Source organism: Sus scrofa, chromosome 16, assembly GCF_000003025.6.
Source record: "Sus scrofa isolate TJ Tabasco breed Duroc chromosome 16, Sscrofa11.1, whole genome shotgun sequence".
Lineage (NCBI taxonomy): Eukaryota > Metazoa > Chordata > Mammalia > Artiodactyla > Suidae > Sus > Sus scrofa.
This window is the reverse complement of record NC_010458.4, coordinates 44,101,795-44,123,673: the sequence shown is the minus strand read 5'-3', so window position 1 is coordinate 44,123,673 and position 21,879 is coordinate 44,101,795. Positions and strand designations below refer to the sequence as shown.

General features: G+C 36.2%; 2 protein-coding genes across 8 annotated transcripts in view; one reads left to right on the top strand and one right to left on the bottom strand.

The window, feature by feature from the left end:
- Positions 1 to 20,335, top strand: part of TRIM23 (tripartite motif containing 23) — a 42,953-nt gene extending 22,618 nt beyond the window's left edge. For 4 of the 6 annotated variants that reach the window (XM_003134013.5, XM_005672494.3, XM_021076780.1 and 1 more), the window contains 6 exons: positions 1,294 to 1,509; positions 6,428 to 6,562; positions 12,738 to 12,867; positions 13,348 to 13,458; positions 14,934 to 15,058; positions 18,033 to 20,335. In XM_003134013.5, the coding sequence (XP_003134061.2) occupies positions 1,294 to 1,509; positions 6,428 to 6,562; positions 12,738 to 12,867; positions 13,348 to 13,458; positions 14,934 to 15,058; positions 18,033 to 18,212 (897 nt within the window). In that variant the 3' untranslated portion in view covers positions 18,213 to 20,335. The remainder of the gene's footprint in view (positions 1 to 1,293; positions 1,510 to 6,427; positions 6,563 to 12,737; positions 12,868 to 13,347; positions 13,459 to 14,933; positions 15,059 to 18,032) is intronic. The other 2 variants (XM_003359790.5, XM_013984818.2) reach the window with 2 other exon arrangements.
- PPWD1 (peptidylprolyl isomerase domain and WD repeat containing 1) overlaps positions 10,610 to 21,879 on the bottom strand; it is a 32,448-nt gene continuing 21,178 nt past the window's right edge. The window contains exon 11 of one of the 2 annotated variants that reach the window (XM_021076547.1): positions 10,610 to 13,911. In XM_021076547.1, coding sequence (XP_020932206.1) covers positions 13,885 to 13,911 — 27 coding nt within the window. In that variant the 3' untranslated portion in view covers positions 10,610 to 13,884. Of the gene's footprint in view, positions 13,924 to 21,879 lie in introns of both variants that reach the window. The other variant, XM_021076546.1, reaches the window with a different exon arrangement.

Below are 21,879 nucleotides of genomic sequence, written 5' to 3'. Positions count from 1 at the left end.
TATGTTAGGTGCTTTGGAGAAAAATAAGGGAAAGGGAGAATGCACTTTTATATGGAGTGTTTGCAGACAGGCTTCCTGAGAAGGGGCACTGAGCAAAGACCTAAAGGAGATGAGAAGGGCACCTGTGCTAATATTTGGGGGAAGAGCATTTTAGGCAGGGAGACGAGCAAGTACAAAGGCTCTGAAGTTCGAGTGTCCCTGGTGTGCTTATGAAACTGTAGGAGCTGAGTGGATCTAAGATAGAATGATTGATGGGGAGCATAGCAGGAGTTGAAGTTGGAAAGGGCCTTATAGGCAGTTGCTGTTCTTTCCATCAGGAATGCTCTTCTTCAAGATATTCATGTGGTTCCCTCTCTTACCTCCTTCAGTTTTTGCTCAGATGTCCCCTCTCCAGGGAATCTGTCCTTGAACATCCCCCAAAAAGGTCTTGGCCATTTACTCTGAGTGGAGTGGGAAACCACTGAAGAGTTTTGAGTGACAGAATAGTTATTGTTTTGACTTAATATTTAGAAAGAATTAGTCTCGCTTCTGGGTAGAGAATACATTATGGGGGCAGAGATAGGTCTAGTGAAACCGATTAGAAGTCTGTTCTCATAATCAGGTGAGAGATGATAGTGGATCAGGTTGATAGAGGTGGAAGTGGTGAGGCATGATCAGATTGTGAATATATTTTGAAGACAGCAGAATTTGTCGAAGAACTAGTTGTGAGTGACATAAGAAAAGTGTTAAGGGTGACTTCAATTTTTTTAGATTAGACAACCTCGAAGATAGAGTTGCCACTTATTGAGATGGAAGAAACTAGGATTGGGGTTGGGAGAGACTGCAGATTAGGTATTCCATGTTGCTTGAGATGTGTTTTAAACAGTCGGATATCCAAACGCTGTGGGTGAGGGGAAAATCTAATGTGAAGATACAAATTTTGGAAATTTTGAGGATGTAGATGGTGTATAAATTTTCATTTCACATAGAAAATCTTTGTTAAGGTTATAGTTTTTTAAAATTTATTTTGGGAGTTCCCGTCATGGCTCCGTGGTTAACAAATCCAACTAGGAACCATGAGGTTTCGGGTTTGATCCCTAGCCTCGCTCAGTGGGTTCAGAATCCAGCCTTGCTGCGAGCTGTGGTGTAGGTCACAGTCGCGGTTCATATCCCACGTTGCTGTAGCTGTGGTATAGGCCTACCGCTGTAGCTCTGTTTAGACCCCTAGCCTGGGAACCTCCAAATGCTGTGGGTGCGACCCTAGAAAAGACAAAAGAAAAAAAAAAAAGACAAAATTTATTTTTATTTCCTTAGGTACCAGGTACTGCAGAGAATGCCCGATCATGTGTCCGAGCTTATTTTTCTGATCTACATGAAACTCTTTGTCGTCAAGAAGAAATGGCTCTAAGTGTAGTTGATGCTCATGTTCGAGAAAAACTGATTTGGCTTAGGCAGCAGCAAGAAGATATGACTATTTTATTATCCCAGGTGTCAACAGCCTGTCTCCATTGTGAAAAGACCTTGCAACAGGTAAGTACCTTTTTTTTTTTTTTTTTTGTCTTTTTGCTGTTTCTTGGGCCGCTCCCACAGCACATGGAGGTTCCCAGGCTAGGGGTCAAATCAGAGCTTAGCTGCTGGCCTACGCCAGAGCCACAGCAACACGGGATCCGAGCCACATCTGCAACCTACACCACAGCTCATGGCGATGCCGGATCCTTAACCCACCAAGCAAGGCCAGGGATCGAACCTGCAACTTCATGGTTCCTAGTCGGATTCGTTAACCACTGAGCCATGACGGGAGCTCTGGTAAGTACTTTTAAACATGATTTGGACATAGTTTAAGAGGGAGGATTTGGTTTTTCTGATTTTTTTTTTTTTTTTTTTTTTTTTCTTTCCAAGGCCACACCTGAGGCATATGGAATTTCCCAGGCTAGGGGTCAAATTGGAGCTGCAGCTGCTGGCCTACCCCAAAGCCACAGCAACGCCAGATCTGAGCCTCATCTATGACCTATTCAGCTCATAGCAATGCTGTATCCTTAACCCACTGAGCAGGGCCAGGGATTGAACCCACATGCTTATGTATACTAGTCAGGTTCCTACTGCTGAGCTACAACAGGAACTCCAAGAAGAAGGATCTGTAAGGTTAAGTAGATAATTACCAGAGGTACACAGTAGTCTATCTTATTAATTTTAAAAGTATTTTCATGTTATTACTGTGTGTCACTGAGGCATTAATGTTGTGCTTAGGATATGGTCTCTAACCTCGAATTGCTCCATTTAGCCATATCAGTGTCCTTTCTTTCATGTTTTCTTACTGCCATAAAACCATGGGTTTTAGAACCTCTCTACCTTCTTGTCATTTTTCAGTCATCCCAAGCCCTTTAACCTTCTTTGCCAAACATGTACTTACTCTTCTTTCATCTTGGTGTGCTTCTGTCTCTCTTTTCTGATACTGGAAATCCTTCTTCAAAGTTTAGCTCAAATGTTTGCTGTTCTTTGAAGTTCCTCTTTCTTGCTTTTTTTTTTTCTTTTTTTTGGTGGAAGCTTGCTTTTCTAGAATGTACTACCTATCTCTGTTCTAATTGAGTAGCTCTTAACTTTTATGTCACAGAAAACCTTTTTTTTGAAGGTTGAGGTATCATAGGCAATTTGTTACCCACTTTGCAGATAATGTGCTTTCAAACTAAATTGTATTTAAGGTTATCCTAATGAAAAGGTCAGTCTTGGGTGTTCATGTTGTGGCTCAGTGGTAGCAAACCTGACTAGTATCCATGAGGACACGGGTTCGATCTCTGGCCTCTCTCAGTGGGGTAAGGATCCAGCATTGCCATGAGATGTGGCTCAGATCTGGTGTTGCTGTGGCTGGTGTGGGCCAGCAGCTGCAGCTCTGATTTGACTCTTAACCTGTGAACTTCCGTATGCATCAGGTATGGCCCTAAAAAGACAAAAAAAAAAAAAAAAAAAAAAAAAGGAAAGAAAAGAAAAAAGTCAGTCTTACTTATTACTGTTTTGGATCTGCCTTCATGAGTGTGTGACATAGGCTAATTATTGCCCAAGGAATTCCTGATAAGCTGAAGTTTGTCTCATCTTTTGATATATTGCTCGTGATTGTGTTGATTTCAAATCATTGTGGAGCTAAACTTTTTACCATTTTAGAGCTTTTTCTCTTAAATATCTGACTAGACTTAAATGAATGTGGCTAGGCTATAAGTATTGAGTATTTATACTCACCTCCCTATTGAATCCTTTAGTTCTTTTCGTGTTGAATTGTAATCATTAATGTTTACACAATTTATGAAGTTGTCCTTGAGCTCCAGTCCTGATCTTCTGTCCTCTGCTTTCTGATGCTGGGACTGGAATTCTATAAACCACATATCTGCTTTTGTCAGCTGGTTCCATGTTAGTTTAGGCTCTACCAATAGGGGACAGTAAAGAAAGGCTAGAAAATGGAGCCAGTTTCCTGTGGGTTTTCATTTGCTTGGGGTTCCTGTGAATGTCACTGCTTGCACAAGGAGACCCCCTTCCTTAGAGATCTGAATTTTGGCTGTACTATAGGGGCCCCTACTGTAAGTTACTAAGTTTTAATTATTTTAGCATTTCTCCTTTATTCCCCCATCTCTGAGGGCAGTATCTATTTCCTATAGTTGTTTCCTCTTTGATACCTCAGAGTTCATTTTACTATTTTAGTTACTCAGTTCATAACTACACCTAGTTAACTGTTCTTCGTGGTAATTTTTTCTGTTCACATAATTGTGGTTTTTGTCTCCTGATTTGAACCTAATGATACAGTGTGCACATTTGTCCTTCTAGATGTTGACTGGATGCCTCTTTGTATCTTTAAGTTCTTTGTACCTGGATAGAAAGTACTAAATAAATAATTGCTCAGCCCTTGATGGGTTACCAAGCTACACAGCAAAATTAGAAATGGATCATGTCCTAAGTAAGATTTAAGTGAATACTTGGAAGTAATTTTATGTTTATTTTGTTAAAAAGTATGTTCATAGTTACTGAAATATTTATTTATTTATTGGCCAACCCCCAAGGCATACGGAAGTTCCCTGGCCAGGGATTGAATCCAAGCCAGAGCTGCGATCTGCGCCACAGCTGCAGCAATGCCAGATCCTTAACGCACTGCTTCAGGCTCGGGATTGATTGTACTTCCACAGAGACAAGCCGGATTGTTAGCCCACTATGCCAAGTGGGAACTCCCATGAAACACTTACAAGTATTTAGAAGTATTTTAGAGTTTCTGAAGCATTTTGTCAAAGTGGCAGATAATTGTTAATGACAGGGTATTATCTCACTACGTTAATGCAGATGAAATTGGGGTGTTGGATTCATTCTTCATATGAAACTATTAGTTTTGTTTTGATTTTTTGGCCGCAGAACCCTAACCTGAACCAATAATCTTAAAAGTTCCTGTCACAGAGACAACTGAAGAGAGGAATAGATAGAATATCATATATTTATTACCAATTTTGAGAACAAAATTTAATCATTCCTCCCCTCCCCCCAAAAATGATGCATCATCTAAGTTCAAAGCGTAAAGCTGAATGATTAGGATTTATTTATTTAACAAATACTTGTTGAATGTCTACTATATGCCATGTATATTCTAAGAACATGGGATGTATCAGTAAATCATGCAAACAGCCATTATTTTGTGGAATTATCACTGTTGCAAGGGATAAACCATAATCATATCTAATAAGTAAATTACATAATATGTTAAAAAGTGATAAGGGCTAAGGGAAGAAGAAACGTGTGGGGGTACAGCAGATTGCATTTTTAAGTAGTCAGGGTAAGCATCATTGAGAGAACGTGAAATTTGAACAAAGACTTAAAGGGGAAGAAGGTGAAGAAAGCAGTTCATACCCTGATGAAGAAGATTTCAGCTGAGGAAACGGTTAGAGCAAAGAGTGTAGAACGACATGCCTGATGTATTTGAGGAACACCAAAGACGTACTGTGGCTGGAATAGATTAAGGGATGGATAGATTAATAGGAGCTAAAATTAGAGGTGATAGGGAATTATATGTAAGGAGGTCCTTGTGGGCCATTGAAAGAACTTTAGTTTTTGCTGATTGAAATGGGGTAACCATTGTGGGCTTTTGAGCACAAGAATGGTTTGATCTTTCTTGAAAGGATCTGGTTGATGTTTACACATATTGAAGGAGGGTAAAGATGGAAGGAAGGAGTTCAGTAGTTAGGAGGCTATTGTAGAAATTCAAGTGAGAGAGAATAGTAGGTTGGAGAGTGGGAGCTAGAAGTGCCCTCATTCTAGATATCCAGTAGGATTTGTTGACAGATTGTATGTGGGGCGTAGGGGAGGAGAAGGTAAGAATGACTTCAGTGTTTCTGTTCTCAGCAATTGGAACAACCAAATTATTACCACCTTGTATGTATATGCAACAGTGAGCAAAAACCTGACACCACCACTCCTCTCTTGGGGCTTACGTATTGTTGGGAGATCTCTGTCTTACAAATAATGCATTAGTGTATGTATAGAATATTTCTGAAATAATATTTGAGAAACTGGAAAGTGCTTAACTTTGAGTAGAGGGCCTGGGAATGTAGAGTGAGAGGGAGATATCACAATTTGACATTTATTCCTTTTAAAAAAAAAGACCATTTTATGTATATATTAAATTATTTAAAAAACTTTTTTTTGTTTTTGTTTTTTTATGGCTGCACTTGTGGCATATGGAGGTTCCCAGGCTAGGGGTCAAATGAGAGCTACAGCTGTTGGCCTATACCACAGCATCGCTGGATCTGTGTTGCGTCTTCGACCGACCCCATGGCTCACGGTAATACTGGATCCCCAACCCACTGAGCGAGGCCAGGGATCAAATCCACATCCTCATGGATTGTAGTCAGAATTGTTTCCACTGTGTCACCACAGGAACCCCAGAAAAAAACTACACATACTCAGAGAAATAAGTACATGTGTGTTCAACTGGCTGAATGTTCAATCAAACTGGACATTTTAACTAGCATCTAGATCAAGTAACAAAACATTACCAGTACCCCAGAAGCCCCTCAGACTTTCTTCCAATAACTACCTGCCTTTCCTCCTAAGGACAAACCACTGTCCTGATTTCTAATGTATATCTTGTTTTTGCATGTTTTGGTAATTATTGGAATCACACAGTACAAACTTTCATGTTGTTTCTTCTTTTACTGTATGTTTTTGAAATTCATATCATCACATTTAACTGGTTTAATATCATTGTGGTGGTGCTGCATTTGTGAATATACTATAATTTATCCATTCTTCTATTGATGGGCTCTTAAATTATTTCTTAATGCTGATTATTATTATCTTAGTCAAATTTACATACAAGGTAACTTTGAATACTGTATGTTAAATGAGCTTTTCTGGAGTTTCAGTGATATCTCTTTTTTCATTATTTCTTTAAAAAGTTTAAAAGAAATCCTATCTTTTCTAGGATGATTGTAGAGTTGTTTTGGCAAAACAAGAAATTACAAGGTTACTGGAAACATTGCAAAAGCAGCAGCAGCAGTTTACAGAGGTTGCAGATCATATTCAGTTGGATGCCAGCATCCCTGTTACTTTTACAAAGGTAATATAAACTATCCTTCATTTTTAGGTGTGTTGTCTAACAAATCATCGTTTTACATTCCATGATAACCAGCTTGAAGGGACAGCTAAGAAATTAATGAACTGTAGGATTAAAAAAAAACCTTATCAGTGGAAAAGAGAAAGTGGTGTAATGAATCTCCCTCTACCCATCACCTGTTTTCATAATTAAAAACTTTTAATTTCATCTGTCCTTCTCCCCAGTCTCTATCTGCAGTCTCCCAGGTTATTTTGAAACAAATCCCAACATCATATCATTTCATCTGTGTAATGTTTTCATGTGTTTCTAAAAGGTAAATACTCTTTTTTAAAATGTATTTTTATTTTCTTATTTATAATGATTTTTACTTTTCCATTATAGCTGGCTTACAGTGTTCTGTCAGTTTTTTGCTGTACAGAAAGGTGACCCAGTCCCACATATGTATATACATTCTTTTTCTCACATTATCCTCCATCATGTTCTATCACAAGTGACTAGATATAGTTCCCAGTGCTATACAACAGGATCTCATTGCTTATCCATTCCAAAGGCAATAGTTTTCATCTATTACCTCAAATTCCCAGTCTGTCCCACTCCCTCCCTATCCCCTTGGCAACCACAAGGGGTTCTCCAAGTCCATGATTTTCTTTTCTGTGGAAAGGTTCATTTGTGTGTAATTAGATTCCAGATATAAGCGATATCATTAAATACTCTTTTTAAAAACACAAAATACTACTACCACATCTAAAAAATTACTATCCTTTATCCAGTTAGTATTCAAATTTCCCAGATAGTTAAAAATTTTTTTAGGTTTTTTTGAGACAGAATCCAAACAAGGTATATCTTTGGCATCTGGTTGATACATTTTGGTCTCTTAAAGTGGATTTCCTTAATTTGAAAAGGTACATGTGTTTGATTTGTGTGTGTGTGTGTTCAATTTTCATTTCTGTATTTAGGTACTGACTTTAAAAAAATTTAATCTTGTTTTATAATTATGTGAAACATTCCCATGGTCTGGAGTCACATCTACAAGGGAAGGTTCATTCAGAGAAGTCTAACTTACGTTCCTGACCCCACCACCCTATTCTTCCATTGTCCATAGAAAACCTTTAAGATTTTTTTCTTAGTTTTGTTCATCATTAAGAAAACAAAGAAATATATTTGTATGTACGCTACCCACATTTAAAGGTAGAATAAATTACATACTTCTCCACCTTTCAGTTTTCACATAAGTATATACATCCTGGAGATCACTCCATAGCAGGATACAGTGATATTTTCTATTCCTTTTTATAGCTGTAAGGTGCTTTATTGTGAGAATGTACTTTTTTTTATTATAAAAAACTACATAATAGAAAATTCACTTTCTTAACTATTTTAAAGTGTATAGTTTAGTATTGTTCAGTGTATTAACACTGAGTGACATATCTCCAGAAATGTTTCATCTTGGAAAACTGAAATTGTACCTTATTAATAACTCCCCTATTCTCCACTTTCTCGCTAGCTTCTGGGAACAACATTCTGCTTTCTGTTTCTTTGAATTTTGACTACTCTAAATTACTCATATAAAGTGGTATTATACAGTAGTTGTCCTTTGGGGACTGGCTTATTTCCTTTAGCATAATGTCCTCACAGGTCACACATGTTGTATAGCATGTGACAGAATTTCCTTCCATTTTAAGTCTAATATTCATTGTTTTTATATACTTCATTTTGCTTATTCATCTGTTGATGGATGTTTGGGTTAGTTCACCTCTTCACTGTTGTGGATAGTGCTCTATGAACATGACTGTGCAAATATATTTCTTTGAGACATTTGCTTTCAGTTCTTCTGAATAAATATCCACAAGTGGGATTGCTGGATCATATAGTAGTTCTATTTTTAATTTTCTGAGGAAATGCCATATTGTTTTCCCTAGTGGCTGCACCATATTATGTATCTCACCAAAAGTGCACGAGGGTTCCAGTTTTTCTACATTTTCACCAGTGCTTATTATTTTCATTTTGTTTTTTTTTTTTTTTTTTTTTTTTTTTTTTTTTTTTTTTTGCTATTTCTTGGGCCGCTCCCGCGGCATATGGAGGTTCCCAGGCTAGGGGTCTAATCGGAGCTGTAGCCACTGGCCTACGCCAGACCCACAGCAACGAGGGATCCGAGCCGCGTCTGCGACCTACACCACAGCTCACGGCAACGCCGGACCCTTAACCCACTGAGCAAGGGCAGGGACCGAACCCGCAACCTCATGGTTCCTAGTCGGATTCGTTAACCACTGCGCCACGACGGGAACTCCTGTTTTTGTTTTTGATAGTAGCCATCCTAATGGTGTAAATTCTTTGGAGAATTTTGTGTGAGTTGTTTGCCTATTTTTTGTTATCTGATTTTTTTATTGTCAGTTGTAAGAGTTCTTTATATATTCTGGATATGCATCTGTTATTAGATATACGATATGCAAATATTTTCTCCCAATCTGTAGTTTGCTTCTTCACTCTGTCGATTGTATCCTTTGATTCACAGAAGTTTTCAAGATTGATATAATCCCATTTGTCTGTTTTTTCTTTTGTTGACTGCTTTTGATGTCATAGCCAGGAAATCATTGCCAAATCCAAGATCATGACGCTTTTTTCTTAAGTCTTCTACTAGGAGTTTTATCATTTTGGTTCTTACGTTTAATTATAATGGTCCGTTTAATTATAATCTACATATTTATAATTGTCTTAATTCTTTCTAAATTTAACCTTTGTATAATGAACTTGTCTCCTATAAGTTTCGAACTTAAAAATCTATTTTGGCTGATACTGGCATAGTCACCCCTGCTCTTTTTTGTGTTTGATGTATATCCGAAAGGTTGCATCTTTTCCTGTCCTTTCATTTTTCAGACTTTTAATGTCCTTAGATATAAAATGAGTCTCTTATAGATAGCATATTGTTGGATCTTGTTATTTTTTAGCCATTTAGTCAAACTATGTCTTTTTAGTGGAGAGTTAAATGTTTAAAATAATTATTGATAGGTAAAGACTTACTATTGTCATTTTGCTCATTGTTTTTTGTGTTACTTGGTAGTTTAGTCTCTCCTTTCCTCTCTCATTACCTTCTTTTTTGTTTTATTGATTTTTTTAGTGTCATGGTTTGATTCCCTTCTGATTTCCTTTTGTGCATATTCTCTGGATTTTATGTGTGTGTGTATCATTGCACTTATGTAAAACATCTTAGTTATAACATTCCATTTTAAACTGATAACAACTTAACTTCATTTGCATATAGAGTCTCTACTCCTTCACAGCTCCACCCCCTGTACTTTATTGATGTCACAAATTATATCTTTATATATTGTACACCTGTTAACACACACTTTTGGGTTTTTTTAAATGTGTACGTTTGTTTGTGGGGAGAGGCGTTGGCTATACCCATAGCATGCAGAAGTTCCTAGGCCAGGGATTGAACCCATGCCACAGAAGGGACCTGAGCCACAGGGAACTCCTAAAGTATTTATTATTTAAGTTCTATAAAGAATTAAATTTATACACTCAAATTGTAATAATACAAGTTACTATTTTAGATTTTCATATGGCTTCATGTTGCTCTCTAGTGTGCTTTCATTTAAACTCCTTTAGGATTTCTTATCAAGCATGTCTAGTGGTAATGACTACATCAACTTTTGTTTTTCTGGGAAATTCTTGATTTTTCCTTCACTTTTGAAGGACATTTTTTGCTATATCAAGCATTTTTGGTTGACAGCTTTCTTTCAGCACTTTGAATTTATCATTCTACTCTGACCTGCATTGTTTCTGCTGAGAAATCTGTTGATAATCTTATGGAAGCTCCTTGTATGTGATGGGGTCCCTTTTCTCTTGCTGCTTTCATGACTCTTTTTGACTTTTGACAGTTTGATTATAATGTGTCTCATTATGGGTCTCTTTGGGTTATCCTAGTTAGAATACATTGAGCGTCTAGAATTTTTGTGTGCTTTTCTTTCCTCAGATTGGGAAATTTTCAGCCATTGTTGTATCTTCAAGTAAGATCTCTTTACCCCTTTATTTCTGTATTCTCCTTCAGGGACTCCCATCCCCATGTGTCTCTTAGGGTCTCTTCCTTTTTTTTTTTTTTTCATTCTTTTTTCCTTTTCCTCCTCTAATTCCATGAATTCAAATGACTTGTCCTTGAGTTTTCTTATTATTTTTTTCCTGCCTGATGAAGTCTACTGCTGAAACTCTCTACTGAACTTTTCTGCGCAGTTACTATAGTTTCAGACCCAGAATTTCTGTTCTTCCCTGAAGTTTCTTCCTCTTAGTTGGTATTCTCATCTTATCCCTTCACACTTTTCCTGATTTTGTTTGTGTTTCTTTTAGCTCATTGATCATCTCTGTGACAGTTATTTTAAACTTTTTGTCCAGCATTTCATGGTTCTGAATTTCCTTGGGACCAGTTTTTAAAATTTTATTTTGTTCCTTTAATTAATTGGGCCCTGTTTCCTTGGTCTTTGTATGCCTTTTGACCTTTTGTTGAGATTTGGGCTTTTGAAAAAATAGCCACCTCCCTCAATCTTTATGGACTGGCTTCATGCCTGGGAAAACATTTACCTTATCATCCCAGCTAGAGATTCTAGGACTTCCAAGACTTTTCTGGGGATTTGTCTTCTCTGGGTTTGTTCATGTTACTTTAATGTCAAATTTCCTGCTCAGGTTGCCCCTGTCTTCTCTGAAGCCAGTAATCTCTTGCCTCCTATGGTTTCCCGATGGAACTGCAGCTCTGATATGCCATGTTCTTGCCTTTGTTTCCAGTGGCTTCCAAACTATGTCACCAGTACCTAAGAGGTTCAAGTCAGGTGAGATAGAAACTAGTGTCTAAGGAAGCCCCCAGGTAGGTCAGAACGTTGGATGCTTAGGCAGTTCTTTGTTTCTGTCCAGAGGAAGAATCCTGGCATGGGAGTTTTCCTCCTGGTTGTACTGTGCTGTGCCAAGTAGGCGGAAGGGTACAGGTTGGTGCATAGAATTCTGTAAATTTTCTTAACCCTTTCACTGGAGTCCTTTCTTGTTTTTATGGCCCAGGTGCTGTAGTTTCTCAACTGGTCCCTAGAGTTTTCACCAAGGTATTCTGGTTCATATATTTTTCTGAATAGTATATATTTCTGAAGCTTAGGGCTGGACTGTAGGCTTGGGAGCCATCATCATATAGATGGTAACTGAAGCGCATGGAGCAATTGAAAGTTTGTAGAACAAAGAGGAGGCCTCATACAGACACTCTAGAATGCCAACATTTAAGAAGTGGATAAAAGAAAAATGAGAGGGAGTATCCAGAATGGTGGAATGAAAACCAGAAAAATTTTGTATCACAAAAGCCAAAAAGAGTGCACAAATGAGGAAGTAAAATAATTGTTGACATTTATATAGCATTTATGGGCTACGTGTTTTAAGGATTTTTACATGTCTTTTTAAAAATTAATATATGCAATAATCCTATATAAGTCTGGTGCTATTTTCATTCCCCATTTTACAGATGGGAGAAGTGAGGCAGAGAGGTCATGCAGCAATATATACAAGTATGTTCATTGCAGCATTATTTATAATATCAAAAAATCAGAGATGACCTAGTATCTTTCAGTTGAGATTAGTTAAATTGTGGTTTATGGAATATAATGAAGCAATTGAAAGGAAAAGTATGTCTGTATGTTTTGAAATGAAAGATTTCCATAATGTTAATTGTGAAAAGTTAGTTGAAATATGTTTTTTTTTTAAAGTATATTTGTTTTATGTATGTCAACCAATGTGTGCACAGAAAGGTGTCTGGAAGGACATACATGAAATTGTTAACAGTGGATATTTATGGGAAATGAGCATCACTTTTCATTTTTAATTAATATATTTAACTCAGCATAAAAATTTTATTTAAAGAAGATTCAGTTGAGCTAGAAAATCTGGGATAAAGAAGTGGATGTGTATATTTTTTTAACTTGTATTAAAACAAAGTATGTAGTAAGTTTTACTAAGCCAAGATTTAGCAAAGCAATGAGGAGTGATTCCTCTGAGAATATCAGAATCAGGGTATTTTAAACTGATTTTAATGGATTGAGGAATGAGTAGGAGACAAATAATTAACAGAAGTTTTTTGTAAATAAAAGTGTTAAGTGCTAATACTTTTAACTCCATAACAAAATAAAAAGATTAAATTTTTTAAAAATTATAGGACAATAGAGTTCACATTGGACCAAAAATGGAAATTCGAGTTGTCACATTAGGATTAGATGGTGCTGGAAAAACTACTATTTTGTTTAAATTAAAACAGGATGAGTTTATGCAGCCTATTCCAACAATTGGTAAGTATGAGTATTGCTTTATCTTTAATGGACACTTTACATACAAACTCTAGCTTATAGCTGAGTTCTTAGGACCTTATTTTATGCCTGTCTGCTGTGGAGAATGGCTCTGCCATGGAGAAAAAAATGGAATATTCAGTGGCTGTTTAACTGAAATGTGGATAGAGGGATAGTAAGAAGGAACAGAATATTGGTGGTACAGTTGCAAGGAATAAAGGATTGATGACTGGCTAAGGATTTGGGGTGAGGAGGTGGTAGTGGTGCAGAGCTGGCACTTCAGTGTCAAGGTCCTAAGAGCTCTGGTTAAAGGTATTAATTTCCTCATGTATGCTTATTAGGAGTGGAGTTAGTTGGGCAGCAGTAGATATTGTTGTATGAAGATAATTTGTAAGTTACAGTTGTAAATGGTGTTGCCTGTGTTTGTTGTGTCATTCATTGTAAATATAAGTTTAGTATTAAAGAAACTTTTTTTAAAAACAGGTTTTAATGTGGAAACTGTAGAATATAAAAATCTAAAGTTCACCATTTGGGATGTAGGTGGAAAACACAAATTAAGACCATTGTGGAAACATTATTACCTCAATACCCAAGGTAAGAGTATAAGAGTTACATTATAATTTTTCAAATTTTTAGGATGCCAGTTTTCAATGCATTGATTAGGTAATAAAACTGATGCTTTAGCATTGATTAAATATGTAACTATACCTTTATATATTTGTAGCAGACACCGCATTATTAAGAAAATTAGTAACATTATTAAGAAAATTAGAAAAACTGGGATATGTACTCTGGGTTATTTCATGAAAAGCATAATTATAGCATAACAACCATATTTATGTTATATATGTAGACAGTTAAGCATACTTACCTCTTGCTGCTTTTAACAAAGATTAGTATTAATGTTCATATGAGCATGATCACTGGCAATATTGTCGTATAGAGTAGAATTTGTGGGGTATAGTTCTGTTACTCTATTCAGTTCAATTCCATTATATTCTCTCAATAGCTTCCACTCCTTCATTTCCATTCACAATTAGTTGTTATCTGCAGAAGAACCTGAAGTGGTTTGCTTTTGACCAAATTGTGTTATATCACATATATTCCACTTAGCATTTGGGCCTCATTTTATGCTTTACCTCCTGAAACTTATGTTCATATATCATCCTATTTTCCACCTAGAAGAAAGACTAGATAATTTTTACTTTGGGATTTTTGATATTAAGTTTAGTATGAGCAAGTGACTAAGGGGGAAAAAAGGGAATTTTGAGTATGAAGAATGGTTGAAAGTCTGGGATGTTTAGCTACAGGAGGAAGCTGGAAATATTTTAAAGAGAATTAATTCAGTATCTATTTATGAAGCTTCATCTGTGTATTTTCAGTCTAATCTATGGAACATGCCATTACAGGCACCTACAGAGAATACTTTGGGGAGATAAAGATGGTGATTTATTTATTTTTAAAAAACTGTCTTGGAGTTCCCATTGTGGCTCAGCAGGTTAAGGACCTGCTATTTTCTCTGTGTGGATGCGGGTTCAAACCCTGGCCTTGCTTAGTGGGTTAAGGATCCAGTGTTGCTGCAAGCTGCAGTGTAGGTTACAGATGTGGCTTGGATCCTGTGTTGCTGTGTCTGTGATGTAGGCTGCAGCTGCAGCTCCAATTCAACCCCTGGCCTGGGAACTTTCATATGCTGCAGGTGCAGTCTTAAAAAGAAAAAAAAAAGCAAAGACTTTTTGTAAATGAAGTAATAATCGAAGAAGTAGCACCAGCAAGTAGATCAGGAGAGCTGCATTTTCATTCATTAAGAAAAAAATTTTAAATGGTATGAACAGCAGTTTCTATTTGGTAGTGCAAGTGTTGTAAATCCTGTTATAGGTTGGGAAACAACAATTGAAAAGTTATGTTCACTACTTGAGATCATATCATTAATTATTGCTAGGTGCTCCTATAATTGGCAGCCTTTCTGTGAAAATGATCATAGATTATCATAATGAGAACATTAAAATATTTGGTCCATTTGCTGAAACTTAACAAGTGACTAATTGAACATTTTTACGTTCTTTTGGTAGCTGTTGTATTTGTTGTTGATAGCAGTCACAGAGACAGAGTTAGTGAAGCACACAGTGAACTTGCAAAGTTGTTGACGGAAAAGGAACTCCGAGATGCTTTGCTCCTGATTTTTGCTAACAAACAGGTGACACATTTGTATTTCAGAATACTTATTTTAGTATTCCATATTATAGGTAGCTGTTACTATTTCAAGAGAAATCATTTAGATATTTACAAAGTTTCTGTTCTATATTTTGAGTACAATCTTTATGGAAAGTGCTGTACTTGGTACCTTGGAGTATACCAAAAGAAATAAAGTAGTTGATGCTCACCAGAAACTCCTATGTAGGAGTTCCCTTTGTGGCTCAATGGAAAAGAACCTGACTAGTATCGATGAGAACATGGGTTCCATCCTTTGCCTCGCCCAGTGGGTTAGGATCTGGCATTGCTGTGAGCTATGGTGTAGGTCACAGAGGTGGCTCTGATCCAGCATTATTGCGGCTTTGTCTGTGGCCTGCAGCTGCGATTTGATCCCTAGCCTGGGAAACTCCATGTGCTGCAGGTGTGGCCCTAAAAAAGCAAAAAAAAAAAAAGAAAAAAGAAACTCCTCTGTATATAGGTAAGCATGTTAATTAAGTATATTTCTAATTCTAATACAAAGAAAACTGGTATGTGGAGTTCCCGTCATGGCGCAGTGGTTAATGAATCCGACTAGGAACCATGAGGTTGTGGGTTCGATCCCTGGCCTTGCTCAGTGGGTTAAGGATCTGGCGTCGCTGTGAGCTGTGGTGTAGGTCGCAAACGCGGCTCGGGTCCCGCGTTGCTGTGGCTCTGGCATAGGCCGGTGGCTACAGCTCTGATTAGACCCCTAGTCTGGGAACCTCCATATGCTGCGGGAGCAGCCCTAGAAAAAGGCAAAAAGACCAAAAAAAAAAAAAAAAAAAAAAAAAAAAAAAAAAAGGAAAAAAAAGAAAACTGATATGTGACTTGAGCAATACTCAAAAACTGTTATAGGAAATTACAGAGTTCTGAAAGTGCATTTTGTATGATTAGTAAAAAGTAGGATTTGAATTACTAGAGTTGAAATAATGGGTAAGATTTTGAGTCAATGTGAAAGACCGAACACCACAGGCAGAAAAAAATAACATGAGTATTTTTAGGGAGCATCAAACAGATCTGGGTGTGAGGGGTAGGTAGAAAATGAAAAAATCCCAGAGTAACAGATGAGGCCATGTTGTAAAGGCCTGACAGAGCCAAAGTAAGACATTTAGGTTTTTTTTTTCTATGAGCAGAGGAGAACCATTAAAAGGTTTTTGGACTAGTTGGTTTTAAAATCTTAACAGTGTTTTGAGATTGTAGTGTTGGGGATAGGATTGTAGAATTAATCAGGGCCAAGGGAGTGGAGACAGGTAGATGTAGTAAATTTCTGTAGTAATCAAGTGAGAATTAACAAGATCCTGGATTGAAAGAATAAAAGAATAGACACAGATTGAAGAAACTTTATAGACAGAATTTGGTGACTGACCAGGGAAGATGAAGGACTAGGAGTAGCTATGGATTACTAGATTTTGAGACAAAGCTTCTGGCAGGATGAGAATGCTTTTATTTAGTAAGTGGGCTTAGATATAAGAAGGAAGAGTAGGATGAACAATAAAGGATTTTCCCTTTAATAAAAAAAAGGCATACTATTAAGAGCTGATATATGTCACTTTATGATTAAGACATGCAAATAATGCAAAGTGAACATACTATTTTCCACCTATCATATTGTTAAAAAATGACAATGTTTGATAATCCTCAGACTTGGATATGTTGTTGCTGTGGTTATTAAACAGACATTTCTGGAGTTCCTGTCGTGGCTCAGTGGTTAACGAATCCGACTAGGAACCATGAGGTTGTGGGTTCAATCCCTGCCCTTGCTCAGTGGGTTAAGGATCTGGTGTTGCCATGAGCTGTGGTGTAGGTTGCAGATGTGGCTTGGATCCTGCGTTGCCGTGGCTGTGGTGCAGACCGGCAGCTACAGCTCCGATTAGACCCCTAGCCTGGGGACCTCCATATGCTGCATCAGTGGCCCTAGAAATGGCAAAAAGACAAAAAAAAAAAAAAAAAAAAAATTTCCTTGGCGGGCAATATGGCAGTACTTTGTTGAAGTTTTAGATGCATATACCCTTTTACCCTATAATTCTGCCTCTGGTAATGAGATAATTTTGCAGATATATGTATGTAAAAATATGTAGGTGTGCATGTATATGTATGTATTTGTAATAGCACATAAGCACACAGCTTCAACCTAAGTATTCAGTACAGGACTGGTTAAGAAAATTATGTTGCACCTACACACTGAAATGCAATGCAGATGTTTAAAATAATGTGGAAAACCTGCTAATCCTGATAATGGAAAGGTGTCTTTATTTTCAAGATATGTAGTAAGTAAAAAAGGAGCTAGAGGTTTCTGTTTATTTGCATGAATGTGCTTGGAAGTTTTGTGTAAAAATATGATGATTACTTAATGGCTGCTTCTGGAAGGAAGGGTTATTTATTCAGGGGTATTTGGGGAGTTTAATAGAGTCTTCACTATATAAACCCTATGTAAAAGTCATTTTTTATGATATACATCTATTAATTTCTTTTTGATGCCTTATAATGGCCTGGGCATTATCTTTTATTCACAGGGCATGGCTTTTCTTGATTTTATTGTAGGACTATTCTTACAAACAAAAACTGATTTTTTTTTTTTTTCCTTTTTCAATCATATATGTGGCATATTGGAAGTTCCTGGGCCAGGGATTGAATCCCACACCACAGCTGCAGCAATGCCAGATCCTTAACCCACTGTGCCAAGTCAGGTATCGAACCCATGCCCCAGCAGTGACCCAACTGCCACAGAGGCAATGCCAGATCTTTAACCCATTGCACCACAACAGGAATTCCTAATTTTTTTTCTATTCTCGTTAATCTCAGAATAATTACTGAAAGTTGAATTTAGGTTTTAACTTTAGTTTAGCCTTCTAATGAAGACTGGTACCAAGAGAATTGTATATAAATTAGCAGTAATTACAAAGATGATCATTTTGATGAACTGACTTAAAAAATTCTGATGTGTGTATTTTATCTTTCAGGATGTTGCTGGAGCTCTGTCAGTAGAAGAAATCACTGAACTTCTTAGTCTCCATAAATTGTGCTGTGGCCGAAGCTGGTATATTCAGGGCTGTGATGCTCGAAGTGGTATGGGACTGTACGAGGGGTTGGACTGGCTGTCACGGCAACTTGTGGCTGCTGGAGTATTGGATGTTGCCTGATTTTAAATGTAGCATTGTTTAAAGTTTTGTGGTTAAGAGTTATTTTGCACATAATATGTTGTAAGAAATTCTACATCTCAAAGATAGTTAATTTAGGATGTATATATAAAAGGAATGTTGGTTTGGGAATTCAGTACAATAGTGTTTTTTAAAAAATCTGTAGTAAAATTTAAATACCTGATTGAGCAGATTAAATTGAATTAAATAGGGACTGAGTATAATTTTTTTAAAGTACAATTAGTAAGTTTTTCAGATTATATGTGGTCCTCATATTGGGAAAGAAGTAGTCACAGAGAAAGGATAGGTGACAGTTATTCTTTTAATAAAAAGAGAATAGCTGAGTGCCTAATGGAACTTCTGTATGAAGCAAATGAAACATGGCTTCTTCTTTAACTTGTGTTTTTCACTGGATTTTTGGCAGGATTTAGTAGCAAAAATGGCAGTGACTCAATGAAATAAAATCCAAACTGTATCTTTGGGTAATAGGATTACTTTAATGTTCAGTACAACAGAATACCTTTAATGCTAAGAATTATAAGTGATAGAAAACTAATATTTTATACAGTGTTTTATATATTAAAACTTTCTCCTAAAAGCCTTTTGTATGAAACCCAGAGAATCAGAATGAAATGTTATTTAACTTAGGCCAACTGTCAGATAAGTACTACACTGAAGAACAATTAATAGTAAAACTGTGAAAGTCAGTTATATTCTAGTTGATCTTCACTTATAAAAGACCTATTTGCAGGGTTCAGCCTGGATTATTATTTCCTAGGTCAGAGCTCTAAATTGGTTCTTCCATTTTTTAATATATTCGTAATTTTTAGTATTAAACACTAAAGTACTACTAAAATAGTAGTGTTTCTTTTAAATGTATTACATCTGTAGTGAAAATGACTATAGGTAAAATGTAATAAGTTACCTACAGAAACCAGGGTTGGTTTTACATAAAAGGTAGAGATCTAAGTAGAAAATTACCCTTACCTCAAGAGGAGTTATTTAAACAGTGGAAAATGCTTATTACATTACTTTAAAATGTTTTCCCAAAAGAAGTGCATTTATATCCATAATAAGATGTGATCAAAGGTTTTCATGACAAGGCCTTGAAAAGTTGTTTGAAAGAATACGTTTAAGGAAGAAAAAGAAGATACGTATAAAAAGTTTACATTACATTTAATATGCAGTATTTTACAAGTTTAAAAATTTGTGCTCTTTACTGTTTTTCATTTTTTAAGGAAACTCCCTTATTATGGCAGTACAATTTATATATTACATACCTAGACTGGATTTTATGGTTTTTTTTTTTTTTTTTAAGTGCTTTATACTTTAGGATGAAGCTGAAACCGAAATCTTATTTGAACTGCTATGAAGACTTGATGTCTGAATGCAGGATGTGACTTCTAGGTGGCACTGTTTTTGGTTCGGTCTCTTTGAATGTCTCTTTGTTTAAAAACAACATAACTTTAGAAAACAAAGCATTAAAAAAAAAGTCCATCAGTATTATGGGGAGTGTGTAAATAAGTAAATATAATATTTCATGCTTTATTTTTCAAAGAAAAGGTTATGCTGTTACAAGTATAGTTTATGCATATAGGTAATACTTCTGAATTAAATTAATATTTGACTGATTGTAGTAACTGTGAAAAATAAAAAATGGTGTTACGTTTGCCTGTGAGCCCTTGAACTGTTTTCTCTGCTACGTAATTGGGGAAAAAAAAGTCTAACACTAACATATAAACCTGCTTTCCTTGTAAATTATTTTACCATTTTTGCTAAACTTTTAAAGTCACATTCCTAGTATATTTCTAAGACACAGTTTTAAATTGTGCTTAGATCTAATTCTGATGTACATAATAGTAGTTTGTGTATGTGTAATGTGTTTGTTCCCTCTGGGAAATGTCAAATTTAAGAGTAAGAGAGAAGTTTTAAATACAGTCAATTAGGATTTTCTTCCTAGCTCTGAATTTCTGAAGTAAGCCTAAGTATTACTGTATGGTTTATGTAAAGCAGGTTTTTCAAATGTGTAGCTCTAGTCTGTAATTTTGGAATGCTTTATAATCACCAGAAGCCATTATTTGCATTACATATGATCAGTATAGACAGCAATAAAAGTGTTAAAATCATTTTAAAGAAGTCCTATCATTATTTTAAATTCTGTTTCTTGAACCATCTATATAGTAGTATTGCTAGTAACCAATTACAGTCTTACTTGTGTCATGATAAAGAGAAGCAATAGGAGATCCCGTCGTGGCTCAGTGGTTAACAAATCCAACTAGGAAAATGAGGTTGCGGGTTCGATCCCTGGCCTTGTTTAGTGGGTTAGGAATCTGGTGTTGCTGTGAGCTGTGGTGTAGGTTGCAGACGTGGCTCTGGCTTAGTCCGGTGGCTACAGCTCCGATTCGACCCCTAGCCTGGGAACCTCCATATGCCACAGGAGCGGCCCTAGAAAAGGCAAAAAAAAAAAAAAAAAAAGGCAATAAAACAAAATTGGGTAGGGATTGGCTTGCATGTCATATTTGAGACATAGTTTATTAAAAATTTAGAAATAACTTTATGGTTTCTCACATTTAAAAAAGTATTATAACTTTTTTATTAAAAAAGTATTAAAACTGTAGTGTTTTTAAAGGAGAGCTAAAATTTTGCTTTGAACAAACTGAAATTACTGCTTTTGAAATTTTAAATTTAACTTTGTTTCACATGAGAAAAATAGCATTTTACTTTTAAAAATAATATTTAATTTTTGGCCATGCCTGTAGCATGTGGAAGCTCCTGAGCCAGGGAGCTAACCTGGACCAAAGCAGCAACTAGAGCCACAGCAGTGACAATCCCTGATCCTCAACCTGCTGAGCCACCTGGGAACTTCCAAGAACAGCACTTTTAATAACTTTTAGAAAATTGCTTGGAAAACTGAGCTATAGCCTGTGAGCTAACATTGCTAAAAGACTTCTTATGAAACACTGAGATACTTCTCAATTTGAAAAATGGTAGTAAGGAGGAAGATAGCTGTACTTTTCCCTAAAAGAATAATGAATGAAAATGACTAATGAATAAGTATCAGACGGCATTTTGCTAATAATTTTAAAAGCATGCCTTTTAAAAGATATCTGGCAGTGTGTTTTTAAGTCCACTGATTTTGTTAAATTTGTGATCTGGAATGGAAAAAATCAAATAGGATTTCTTTTTGGTAGCCAGTGTTTTATTTTTTACTTTTTCTTATGTTAATGAAATCGAGTAACTATTTAAAAAACTCATGATAATCCTTAAGGTAATATTGTAGAGTATAACAAAAAGTTGCATTTATTCCATCATTCGCAGTCAGTGGCCAATGCAGAAATTACACATTTTGATAAAGCATTTAGGGTGGTTGTAACTTGCCCTTGTAGTATTAAAAAAATACTAGATTATGGTGTTAAAAACTGGAAAACATTTTGTTGTAATGGGTTTAGCGAAGGTTGCAATGAACAGTTAATTACATTTGAACATCAGGCAGATGTCATTTGCAAGTTACTGTCCATTTTGCTGCAACCGACTGTGTCTTAAATAAGATTTTCACTCAGCAAAAAAATTGTTTTAGGGAGAATGAGGCATCACCACCACCACTTGGTGGCAGTATTACCAAAAATATAGGATTAAGCTTTTTGGAATGAATAAATTGATAGGTAGTAAG